Source organism: Aaosphaeria arxii, assembly GCF_010015735.1.
Source record: "Aaosphaeria arxii CBS 175.79 unplaced genomic scaffold BU24scaffold_2, whole genome shotgun sequence".
Classification (NCBI taxonomy): Eukaryota; Fungi; Ascomycota; class Dothideomycetes; order Pleosporales; genus Aaosphaeria; species Aaosphaeria arxii.
Genome location: NW_022983475.1, coordinates 2,330,349 through 2,342,657, shown reverse-complemented (window position 1 = coordinate 2,342,657; position 12,309 = coordinate 2,330,349). Strand labels below are relative to the sequence as shown.

Genomic DNA, 12,309 nt, shown 5'->3' with positions numbered 1-12,309 from the left:
GATCTCCCCATTCGTCCTTCAGGTGCCGCCATTGGCCCTCCTGCGTCGCTGCTCTCAGGGGCACCCAAAGACAGCGCAGGTAGCTGGACGCCAGGGGCCCTTGTGCTCACCGTTGGGGGAGACTGGACTGGGACTGGGACTGGGACTGGCCCCCGACCACGCACGGTGTTTGATGCTCAACACGGGGGGCACGGGTGGTGTGGATCAGACACCTCAGCTGCAGTTATGGCATTTGAAAATCTTCGCCCGCTATATCTTCCCCAACACGTCCTTTTTTTCTCGCCTCCTAGCTTTTGTCTGTAACTGTTTTCCTTGTCGATTAGCCTTTGTGCGCGCCCTTCCTTTCACTTTGCCACTCTCGACCTCTCTTTATATCACTTGTAATCGCATCCTCCCTCCGTCCTCCCTCTCCATCAACTCACCCATCGACCCACTTTTATCCCCATTGTTAACCCATTGTTAATCCATCCGCGAACTGCTGGGCAGTTGCTTGCATTCCAATCGATTCATTCGACTGTTGGACGCGTGGGAGCGTGATTTCACAGTCATGGCTGCCTCCACGTCTACTGAGGGTGGGAAAACACTCAGGCCTGCTGAGCTTGAGATCCCTGCCGGTAACGATACCAATGGAGCGAATGAACCTTCTCTCAAGTCCCCCGTCTCATGGCGTGTTCCAGTACGACCCGTCCCTACACGGGTAGATACCAATGGCACAGATATCGACGACTACTTTGTAACTGAAACCCTTTCCGAGAGCAGATGAATGACGATAAACTCACCATTATACAGGTTGGTCCTCGTGACATGTCTAAGCACTCCAAATGGCCCTTCTTCCTTCGAATGCACGGCTCAGTGCTTCCTAAAATGATTCTCCCGTTATGTGTCGTTTCTCTCTGGTCTTCACTCATCACTTGCATTTGCGAATTCGTTTACCCTCTCAAGGTAAACAGCTTGTTGCTCACTGTTCTCGGTTTCGTCGTCGGTATGGCCATCTCCTTCCGAACGTCCTCCGCATACGAACGTTACACTGAGGGTCGAAAGTATTGGGCACAGTTGGTTCTCGTCAGCCAGAATTTGGCAAGGACCATCTGGGTGCATGCACCAGAACGTGAAGGCGAGTTTGCTAAAGATGACTTGCTTGCTAAAGTGTACGCCTACGCCCGAAACGCCGACCAAAGTTACTTAATCTAACATGGAAAACAGGAGCGCTCTCAACCTCATTGTCGCTTTCTCCCGGTCCCTCATGCACAAGATTCGATTCGAGCCCGGTATCGACTATGACCGCCTCCGTGAACGCATTGACTACTTGGACACCTTCGCCAAGGCTGCCGAAGCCCATATTCCCAAGCAGAAGGAATATGGCAAGATGAAGGCTGTCGGCGAGTACCTTGGTGTAACCTTCGCCGAGTCCAACCCCAGGAAGCGGGTCAAGCGTTCTAAGAAGCCTCTCGGAAACTTGCCTCTTGAGATTCTCACTCATATCTCCGCCTACATCCACAGCCTGATCGACAACGAAACCCTCAAGGTCCCCGCATACCAGAATCAAGCTGGTGAGTAATGTGAAATCCCAATATCAGCATGGGCCAATCTAACGTCATTTACACAGTCACATCCACGGTATTGCTCAATGAGATCCTCGTCGGTGTTGAGCGTGTTCTCCACACTCCCCTCCCCATCGCTTACTCCATCGCCATCTCTCAAATCACCTGGGTCTACGTCATGATGCTTCCCTTCCAGCTGTGGGCGCAACTTCGCTGGGTCACCATCCCCGGCAGCATCTTCGCCGCCTACATCATCCTCGGCATTGCCGCCATCGGACGCGAAATCGAGAACCCCTTCGGCAACGACGTCAACGACCTGCCCCTCGAGGCCTTCTGCGAGGAACTGGAAATGGACCTCGACATCCTCATGTCCCAGCCGGCTCCCGTGCCCCGCGAGTTCATGAAGCGCAACGACAACATGCCCCTCTACCCGCTCGACCCCAGCGGCTACAACTTCTGGAGCGAGAGGAGCAAGGCCGCCATCCGCGAGGCGTTGATGACCAAGACGAAGGCAGACATGCGCGTCCGACGGAGTATCAATCCCGCGAGGCCAAGCGTCGCCGAGGAGAAACAGCCTGGTCCTGCCAACGAACACCATGTTCACGCGGCGTAAATAATCCCTTCCCAAGCCCATCCTTGCGGATTCGATTATTCGTTCGGCAGAAGAGACGTTTTCAACAAGTAACATAAAATTGATCCCACTCACATGGTTCAGGGTCTGGTCGGCGTTCCACTCTCCCTCTCCCTATATCCCCACTTTAGCGTTTCCTCTCCCTATCTCCACCTTCAAGTTCTCACCCCCCTAAATGAACGGATGGAACTACTTTCACCGATCCTACTGGTTGCTTTTCTCTTATTTTTTAATTCGACGGGACTTTTGGCATAGCGCATGGGAAAAACTTGTATATCTTGAACAGACTGAGGTGTTCAATCATAGGTGGTGTAGTTTGTTATAAATGAGAAAAACAATAACACTCCTGAACTTGAAATTTCCCCTGATCTTGCCTTTGAAACATAAAGATCGATGTGATCTCATTATTGATCAAACAAAATAGCTGCCGACCTAATATAGCCCAGTGCCTGTTGGGGAATGCTGGCGAGATGGTCGAATCGCCGCCTTTAACACTGCTTCGACCCCTACCCTGGACAGTCCTATACATGTCGCCGTGATATATATATTCGGCAGACGCATATACATTTTGATATATTGATACACACGCTTGATAGGTAAGCACGTGATATTACACCTCCTTGGGTGTTCACTTGCTAAGGGACTCGGGAGTAAAAGAGAAATATGTGTTACAATTTGCACGCATGTGTATGTGAATGTTGAGGCTGAAAAGTGTATATATACGTTGGCGCTTGTGCCCTGGTTATGACGATGCGTTCGCACGCTGGCTATGCTCTACAATGTACATGGAGTTACTGATGATAACAATACAAGGCAGGTACCGTCCCCACCATCTGGGAAAGATAATCTACAAAAAAAAAAGGAAAAGACTCTGTCCCCAACCCCCCAACCCCATATCAATCCCGTCTGATTTGAAAGAGAGAAAGAATCAGATCTGTCTACACCACCTCTCGAGCGCCTTATCCACGCCCTTCTCACCCTGGAGCACGGCGCCGATCTCCTCGAGCGCGACGTCGCACTTCACCATTCCGAACCCGCCCGTCATGCCGCTGACGACGGGCATGACGAGGCCGAGCTCGATCAGGGCCTCCCATTCGCGGCGCGCGACTTCTTTGCCCCACACTTTGCTCACAACGCCGCTGGCGCTGGCGCCGCCTGCCGCGGACTGGATGCGCGCCTTGGATGCCAGCGTCACGTATTCGTCGTACGCCATGTTGAAGTTGCATGTGTCGCTGTCGTGGATGATGTCTAGGCGCGCGGCGGCGATGATGAGGGCTAGGGCGAGGGTAGGGAGGTGCGGGATCAGGGCGAGTTTGGAGTCGGGTGGGAGGAGGGCGGTTGTGGGGTTGAGGGCTGAGGATTGCTCGCTGAGGGTGGCGGTTGGTAGGAGGAAGGAGGTTAGGACTGATGGGACGGATTTGGTGCGGTAGTAGTGGGGTGCGAGGTGTGAGGTTAGGAAAGATTTTGATGCGAAGAGTGTCTGTGGGTGTTGTTCAGTGTGCTGCTCTGGGGGTTTTGTGGATGGGTCTGGTGGGAGGGTTGGACTTACGGATATGCTTGTGTTCCACTCTGTGAGGATGTTTGATTTCGCAGCTTGCTTGGTGGGCTTTCGGGCAGACTTGGATGGAGTTGAACTTAAAATGGCACGCTCCTCAATGGTGAGCTGGTCAGGCTGGACGAGAAGCGATGCTTTGCATATTTCCGAGAAGGCCGTGAAGCTCTTTGCAAGAGACAAGTGAACGTATCGATGACTGAACCGACTCTTTACACGCTTCTCCAGACTGTTTGCGACATCGATTCGAGTGGTGAGCCCGAGGACAGCGATAGGTGCCTTCCTGGACTGTGCAATATCGAACAAATTGTACAACAGTGTCTGGCGAGGGTGCGAAGCGAAAAGATCAAATTCGTCCATGACGAAAATAACAGCTTTTGCCACCTGATCTGTGAACTCACCAGTCTGCTCCGAAGGATGCGAGAGCAGCGCCAGGAGCGTAGTGAGGGTATCGGCATAGTTCTTGCCCAATCCTCCATCCTCCTCAATGTCCATCTCTTTTCCAAGTTGTCGCCAAATCTCACGAAGGGCTATCTTATCGTCTGTGTGAATGAATCCGTTCAGTCGAACGACGTGGTAGTCTTGGCTATTGTCCTTTGATACTTCTGAAAGCACCTTGTTCACCAATGTCGTCTTCCCACTCCCGCGAGCACCTATCAAAAGCATAGAGTTGCCCTCTCCTGCCGCAACCGTCTGCTCGATGAGCTGGTGGACAGTTTTATACTCTTCTTCTAGCCCAATCAAGGGGGCCGACCGCTTTCCTGTTATACGTTCCAAACAAATTGACTTCAGAAGGGACATCTCGCGGCTAGAAAAATGGTCTAGGTGTAATAAAGCGGATATATCCTTCGACTGTGGTATGGGCTTGGTTGCTGGACTGGGCCTGTTGAACGGACTCGGTTCGGTTGGATCGAGAACGCTGCCTACAACACTAGCACCGTCTACATCCATCTCGTCCTCAAGGAGATTCTCGTCCGTGTTAGTAGCATCGTCTTGGTTGTTGATGTGATCTGCACGGTTGGCGCGACGTCTCTCTTTAGGTGTAGTTGACTTGTGTGGTGGGTCCTGCTCATCCATATTACTCTCCGATTCGGGTATTGTGGGAGTATGTTCATCGTCCTCTGTAGTAGCCGATGGCCGCTGTGATCTTCGTCCTGCCGCGACCTTTGTGGTGGCTCGACTCCTAGAAGGCATCGCCCTCGTCTTGTCATTGTTTCCAAGTTCTTCCTCATCTAGTCCACCTTCCTTCGTGCCTTGTTTTTTTCTCGTTGTACGCCCAGTTGCCCTCCCTGGGGTCTTTTTCTGAACTTCGCTGTCGTCAACCTCAGAAGCCTTAGTCGCACGGGGTTTCCGTGTCCGCTTTGGAGATGGTGGGATGTCTTCTGCTAGTTCATCCTGAATATCTGCCTCCACCTCTACTTCGTGAATATTTCCGTCCACAGCCAACAGATCTTGCTCGTTGGTAGTCTTAGGATCTGCCTTCTTCCGTGAAGAACGAGCAGGAGTTTCTCGAACCGCCGACGGCTGTGAGCCTTTCCTGCGTGCGCTTGCTCTTGGTTTCGTCGCGGGTGTCGATTCTCGAGACTCGGTATGTGAAGGCAGCGCCCCTTCTATATCGTCATAGACATCGCCGTCATTTCGTGGTGTCTTTGCAGACCGTGTAGTGTTCGCATCATTTCTTGAAGCGTTCGAAACCCTTCCTGTCCGCTGGACTTTTCTGGTCGGTGTGCTTGTATTTATCTCGGGCTCAGGAACCTCTGTACCATTTTCCGCGGTGTTGCGATTTGTCAAGCGCGTAGACGTTTTACGAAGTGTGCTTTTGACGAGTGGGCTTGTTGTATCACCGCGCGGTGCATCGAGTTTCCTCCTTTTCGATGAGCGTGGGAGCTCGTCCATAGCGATGAAGATACAGCGTCAAGATCGTGACAGTAATGAATAAGTTCACACGTCTTTGGCCATTGACGCTATTTGCAGCCGAATCCGTACGTCAAGATATCTCAATGTGAAAGGATCCAACTTACCATCTTTAGGCGCGTCTGTTCATTCAGACGCGTCTGAGCGCTGCCAAGGATTCCACTCCGCCCCGCCTGAGGCCTCCGCTAACCTCCATAGGTTAACATTGTGATCTGCTCAAAGGCCAACAATGACTTCATCCAACCATTTCTTACTTCAATGGAGTTACTAGTGGGCGGAAAATTCCGATGGAGGCCAGGTTAGACGTGTATAGGGTTTTCCGCTGCTACCCACACGCCCTACATTTGATCACTCGCTAGCTTTGAGCTAGTTAGGTGGACAATCTTTGTCATCTTCGACGACTTTGCTATATAGTCGATAAGATCCTATATTTCCAAGATGAACAAGAGGAAAGTAACCTAGATACATTTCATCATGTCAACTGAGAATATCGAGCTTGGAACACCCTTGACTTCACGAGGTCTTGACTCGGGATCTGCACAAGTCGCTCCAGAGATAGCAGACTTGAATGAAACGAACCAGACTTTCGCCTTACCTCCAGCAGACTCAGGAAAGGATGCATGGTTGTTCTTGTTCTCGTGCTTCATGCTCGAAGCTCTGATATGGGGTAATAAATTGGTCCAAGTATTGGGATGCATGGTTAACATTCACGCAGGTTTCCCTGCCTCATATGGTGTATTCCAGGACTATTACAGTACCCATGAACCTTTCGAAGGATCTCAAAATATAGCAGTAGTAGGAGCTGCAGCAATGGTGAGAACCTTTTCAAGTTCATAGAGTAATGATAGCATAGCTTATTTCTACGCAGGGGATCATGTATATGGACATAACGCTCATGTTCCCACTGTTGAGGTACTATCAGCGCTTGCGCCTGTGGGCAGCTCCCATCGGACTCGTCATCATGGGTCTTGCACTAGGCCTTGGATCATTTTCTACGAAAGTGTCCCATTTGATTCTTACTCAGGGCGTTATCTACGCAATTGGTGGCGGATTCGCTTGGACACCGATCCTGTTCTTCTTAGAGCAATGGTGGGTGCGCCGCCGTGGATTCGCCTACGGAGCAACAATGGCTGGTCTGGGTCTTTCCGGAGCTATATTGCCACTTATACTCGAATGGCTGCTGCACAACTACGGCTACCAAACTACTCTGAGGGTATGCGCCCTATCCTTCGTGGCCTTGAACTTCCCGGTCCTCATCTTCTTCAAACCGCGATTGCCTCTTTCTCAGACTGTCGAGTCTCGTCGATTCGATCTCTCTTTTTGGAAATGCTCCAATTTCCTCATCCTGCAATCAGGCAACGTAGTGCAGAGCCTTGGCTATTTTCTCCCCACTATCTATCTGCCTACATTCGCACGTTCGCTAGGGGCTTCGACTCTGCAGAGCATTGTTACTGTTATTCTATTGAACGGGGCTGCTTTTGTTGGCTCCCTTTGCATGGGAACTGCCGTCGACAAATTCGATGTCACGAAATGTCTGTTTGTCTCTGCTGTGGGCTCAGCGATTGGAGTGTTTGTGTTATGGGGATTGTCTACGTCTCTCGCTACGTTGTATTGCTTCTGTGCCGTATATGGTGCATTTGCAGGCTGTTATTCGAGCAGCTGGAGCGCAATTATGCGTGAGACCAAGGAAAAGAAGGAGACAGCAGATTCGGGCATGATATTTGCATGTCTATCAGCTGGTAAGGGTGTCGGTAACTTGGCCAGTGGTCCTCTCAGCGAAATCCTTTTGAGGTATGGACCTTGGAAGGCAGGGATGGCATACGGAAGCAACTATGGTGCACTCATCGTTTTCACTGGGGTCACATCAGTGCTTGGGGGATGGAGTATTGCTGCTCGCCGGCTCGGATGGTTGTGAGGTATCATTAATAATCTAAATCACCGGCATGTGTACTGTTACATTGTGCCCGAACAGCGAAGTTGTCCTGCATGTTCTCTAGGAGGATTCGTTCTCAGGCTTTTTGGTTGACGCAATCCATCTAAATTTGTCACAAACTAAAAGCTCTGCACCTTCGACGATGCATTTCTGGAAAACTGACTTATGATTATGCTACAAAGTGGAAGTTGCCCACATTGGAAACATATTGTGTAGTTATCCAGACAAACCTCCAAAAATGGCTAATTGCTCAATGTCTACGGACTATGCATCCAATCGGTTCAAGTCGCTAAGCGAACCACGAGCCGCCATGAAACCCGTGAATGCAACGCTCATAGGCCATACATTGTTGCGACTCCGATTAATTCCTACTTTTGACACGACGGAACACCGTCTCATGTAGCTGATTAAGAACCGTCCATGTCAAACAACCTCGAACCTGCCGCGGTTCAGGAAGGAGTGATACCATCGGTGTGCCCGAGCTTCCACTCTTGATAGGGCCCATCTCAAAACGCCGAAACTCTTGTTGATCGCAATTGGAGGGATCGGCGGATTGTTCTCTTCCATCAGACGCGCCCAGAGATTGACGGGTCTATTTTGGTGATGGTCGCAGTTCTTGCCGTCGCGGTCGTAGCAGGTGCATGAGTGCTGAATACACACCACTAAACTCCGTTGTCCCCACTCAAAGACTTCCGAAAAAGGCATCTAGCAATTCTAGACATGCTGGGACGGTGACGTTCGTATGGTTTGCTATCGTCTATGTCCATGAATTTACATCCGCATCGATGTATAAAGGTCGCTGTGGTCACCTTAGTTAATGGCCACCAACAACATCCACAGCTTCATTCCTTTCAGTTTCTCATCTCTTTCCTTACTGTCATATCTTCGGATATAGCCATTCATTCAAAACACATTCATTCAATTTCATCATCTCCACTCTTTCCATTATTTTCAATTCCCCAATTTTCTCACATCAACATCAAAATGCGTTCCGCAGTCATCATCGCTCTTACCGCCTCCGCCGTTGCCTTGCCCCTCGGCGAGTTCTTCGACAACTTCTTCGGCAACAAGGCCACCTTCACTGCCATTGACCCTCCTGTTTTCCCTCACACTGCGGCCAACGTTGGTACTGGCACCATTGGTACTGGCACCGCTACTGGAACGGTTGGCGTCCCATCCCAGGGAACCTCCCTCCCCTCCACCTATCCAGGCACCGAGCCTGTCGCAACCGCAACCGCAACCAATGCTCCATACTGGAAGCAGAAGCGTGACAAGATTGTTGGAACCGCCTCTACCTACCCTGGAACTGGTGGTCCCACTGCCTACCCAACTGCCCCTGCCGGAACTGCATCCATGGGAATTTACTACGAAGAGCCAGCCGAGTTCACTCCTCTCAAGATCAACTATCAGCTTGCCGAAACCTCCTCCGTGATCCCAATCCCGACCCCAACTTTCTCCTGGGGCACCGAAACTGAGGCCACTCAGGCTGCTTAATTGCACGGCCTCTGTAGTCGATGAAATTCAGCCTAGGCTCATCAAATTTCTTTCTTCATTTTTGGGTGGCTTTTGCTTTTATGGGTTTCTTGTCATCTGTTGGTTTGCATGGTCGGTTACGAATTCTTCCATTCCTCTCTTGCATGAGCGTGGTCTTCCTGGGTACATTCTTCTTTACGTCACTGCATCAACGTGGTTTCCTTGGATATCCTCCTCGTCTTTCGTGTTCTGCATGAGCGCATGGATAAGCGCAGTAGCTGGCGATTTGGTTGGCGTTTTGATGGACTAGAATAGAATTAGAACGACAAATTGAAAAACATGTTGGTGTTCGAAGCATCCTTTTCCTGTGACCTGTTTCTATCGTGGTGCTTGCTGAGTGAACCTCTTGCCTTGGTCTTTTCATTGCTTTTCAATGCTCAGCGAACCCCCACTGCTATAGTACAGACTGGACGATCTTTACCAACAGTAGTTGAGGGTTTAATTTATCCAATCCTCTCGGAAGCCGTGGCATACCTTTCACGTGTGAGTCATGAATGAATGGTCGAGCGAACATCATTACGTGCTAATCTCTGTGTGTGTGAAGTGCATTGGTTATGATTACTGGGCGGTTACTTCAGACCTGAATAGAATACCTAAGACTCGATGCAGAAGAACGGCGGAATGACTATGGCTAAGGATAGTGTCGAGTGCTAGATTCGTGTTCGACCAATCTCTGAAAATTTGTATAGTGGTACAAGCATCGTCATACAACCTGCTGCACACAGAAGCACATCCGCCTTTTTGGAAAGCTATCCGAGTATGGACACAAAGCATGGAGGTCTAACAACTTTGACAATGGTCGTACATTTCACAGAACTCAACATAGTCTCTCTATCCCACAAAGCAGCCACTGTAAGCCTGGACGTTCAAATAAAGTGCCGCCGCCTAGGCAGCGACGTCAGAATTGACAACACCCTATTGGCCTTGATAGGCGCCGCCAAACGCGACTGCCCATTTCAACCAACCCCATAACAGATGACCATTTTATATTGTGTAGCTTAAATAGACTGCAACCTTCTAGCCGGGCAAGGTGCAGTCTAGTCAAGTACAGAAGTCATGCATTCACACTCGACATATTCGTAGCTTACGGCAAATTTTGTACATCGAGAATTCCTAGGTACAATCGGTTTATGTAAATCTACATCAAGGTCATAAGTGGACGATTCGCCGTACGTTTTCTCTAGCGACTTGAATTATCCCCAGTATTTTGCCCACTTGCTCTGACCACTCAATACACCCACGAATTCGCGAGCTACTATCCTGGAAGCCTGCTCGCTGGGGTGCAACTCATCAAACCAGAGATAGCTGTCTCTTGCTGATTTGTCCTCCACATTTGTGCAGATATCGCCTGTCGCGTCACAAGACAAGATAGGCGCCGTGACATTCAGAGATGCAGTTCCATTCAAGTAAGACTTCGGATCGTTCCAAATGTCCGTGATGAGGGCGTTGACATCGTAATTGGCAATCTGAGCGTCTTTCCAGCGCTTCTCTAGCTCTGTCTCAAATGGAGTCCTGTACTTGAATACCTCGTTGACTGTAGTGACGCTTTCGTACATGCGGTAGCTGATCTCGGTGATGTTGGAGCCCTTGTCTGGGTAGAATTTGGTAGCATTGAGGCCTCCATTCTCCGGTGTCGCGTATTGTGGGAGCAATTGGAGTGGTGCTACATTCAATAGGACGAAGTAGCGCCCTCCGTTCTCGTAGAGGCTATCAATAGCAGAATAGACGCAATCCACATAATCTTTGAGCGTCTTACCCCGGATCTGGGAATCCGTCAAGAATGCATCGTTGCCTAGGTCGTTGGTCCCGATCCAGATAGCATAGACGGTATTCTCTGGCGTGCCAGAAAAGAAAGCAGTTCCATTTCGGGAAATATATCGTGAGTCCGCTTTAAAGGCTGGTATCTCGTAGCCGGCAACGTCCGGGAAGGGGGCTTTGATGGCGGCGAATGTTCGAGGGCTGATCTTGTTGGAGCAGACGGCACCAGAAACGGCATAGTTGTAAAGCTTGGTTGAAGAATATATGCTAGCAAGTCGTGCCCAAGACAGTCCCCCCGATGCTGTGTTTAGTCCCTGGATGACTTAATTAATCCATCATCTCCATCTTACCGGATACATATGGGGAAAGGGTGGGTATAACTTGATGGGATAGTGCATTGCAATAGCTGTGTCTACCAGGTGGCGTGTATGACCCGGTGGATTGACGGTGGTATGATAGGAACAGACACGAAAAGGGACCATATCACTTACAACTGGCTGTTCCCAACCGACAGGAGGCGCTGAGCCATTATTGTTGATGAAGTATCCCAGTCGACTTTCATCAGAATAGCTGTCGCCGAATGTGACTAGGGTCGTGAAGTTTTTGCTCTTCCACCCCGAGCAATCTACACCGCAAATGGCAAAGGCCAAGGTGATTAGTAGAATTGGAATTGATGAGGACGAACAGCGCATATCGTCGACCTGGCTGATGGTAATGGCACCCTGAGGGTCCCACTCAGGTGAGCCTCCGAGTGGTTTATGTAGGCTGCCATATGGATATGTTGCCAGGCTTCATTTCCATCTACCCGGCGGTCACGTCCTAGAACGACTACATATATTAAATTGTCGTCATGGTCTTTCTTCCACCACTGGAGAACTCAGAGAGGGTTCGCTTGCTCTGGCTGGACCGCGCGTCAACCGAGATCGGTTATGTGAGTCTAACGCAGAAAAGGGGTGATCGTCATGGTGATCAGCCTAAAAGGCGTCGAGCGTGACGATGGGATTTGTCGAACAAGTTTGATAACTACAGCACGCCTAAGATCAGAGAGTATCGAAAGAATATCCTGCATTTGTTTGCAGTCACTTAAAACCGATGACAGTGAATGCACTCCCGATCAATCCGCGAAAAATATTAGGGTATTGACCCTGCGCAATGCCTACAATTGACTACCGATAGGAAGCATCCAACGATCAGGAATGCAGGCATGATGTGTCGACATGAGAGATCAACGTGTTCGTTTTGAGAGTGACAGCCGACCAGCTCGTGGAGCGATTGGCGGCTTTTCGAAGCCCATGGACTTCCTGACTCTGTCGTATTCTTCCGCATAATGATAATCAAAGGTTACGGCAAGTCAGTACCCGGCTCACGGCCCGATTTCTGACGTGCATGTCTACCTACATACTGTATGGCATGTCACTCACATGCCTAGTCAACGCACTTGGGAACC

General features: G+C 50.1%; 5 protein-coding genes across 5 annotated transcripts; 3 read left to right on the top strand and 2 right to left on the bottom strand.

The window, feature by feature from the left end:
• Positions 1 to 474: 474 nt before the first annotated feature.
• On the top strand, positions 475 to 2,403 carry BU24DRAFT_418942 (UPF0187-domain-containing protein). Its single transcript, XM_033527091.1, has 5 exons — positions 475 to 614; positions 678 to 733; positions 790 to 1,148; positions 1,204 to 1,550; positions 1,607 to 2,403. Exons 1-5 carry the CDS (start codon positions 548 to 550, stop codon positions 2,152 to 2,154), a joined length of 1,377 nt encoding a protein of 458 aa, XP_033387676.1. The 5' UTR covers positions 475 to 547; the 3' UTR covers positions 2,155 to 2,403.
• A 697-nt stretch (positions 2,404 to 3,100) lies between these two features.
• On the bottom strand, positions 3,101 to 5,620 carry BU24DRAFT_439522 (uncharacterized protein; the record flags this gene model as incomplete). Its single annotated transcript, XM_033530310.1, has 1 exon — positions 3,101 to 5,620. One exon carries the CDS (start codon positions 5,618 to 5,620, stop codon positions 3,101 to 3,103), a length of 2,520 nt encoding a protein of 839 aa, XP_033387675.1.
• A 246-nt stretch (positions 5,621 to 5,866) lies between these two features.
• Positions 5,867 to 7,667, top strand: BU24DRAFT_386192 (MFS general substrate transporter). Its single transcript, XM_033524909.1, has 3 exons — positions 5,867 to 6,305; positions 6,354 to 6,451; positions 6,507 to 7,667. The coding sequence occupies exons 1-3, from the start codon at positions 6,113 to 6,115 to the stop codon at positions 7,551 to 7,553; spliced, it is 1,338 nt and encodes a 445-aa protein (XP_033387674.1). The 5' UTR covers positions 5,867 to 6,112; the 3' UTR covers positions 7,554 to 7,667.
• A 263-nt stretch (positions 7,668 to 7,930) lies between these two features.
• BU24DRAFT_117566 (uncharacterized protein) lies at positions 7,931 to 9,372 on the top strand. Its single transcript, XM_033520863.1, has one exon. It carries the CDS (start codon positions 8,331 to 8,333, stop codon positions 9,063 to 9,065), a length of 735 nt encoding a protein of 244 aa, XP_033387673.1. The 5' UTR covers positions 7,931 to 8,330; the 3' UTR covers positions 9,066 to 9,372.
• A 533-nt stretch (positions 9,373 to 9,905) lies between these two features.
• BU24DRAFT_418938 (carbohydrate esterase family 16 protein) lies at positions 9,906 to 11,722 on the bottom strand. The gene is made up of 2 exons (XM_033527090.1): positions 11,354 to 11,722; positions 9,906 to 11,176 (listed from the first exon to the last, which is right to left on the bottom strand). Exons 1-2 carry the CDS (start codon positions 11,552 to 11,554, stop codon positions 10,298 to 10,300), a joined length of 1,080 nt encoding a protein of 359 aa, XP_033387672.1. The 5' UTR covers positions 11,555 to 11,722; the 3' UTR covers positions 9,906 to 10,297.
• Between the last annotated feature and the right edge of the window lie 587 nt (positions 11,723 to 12,309).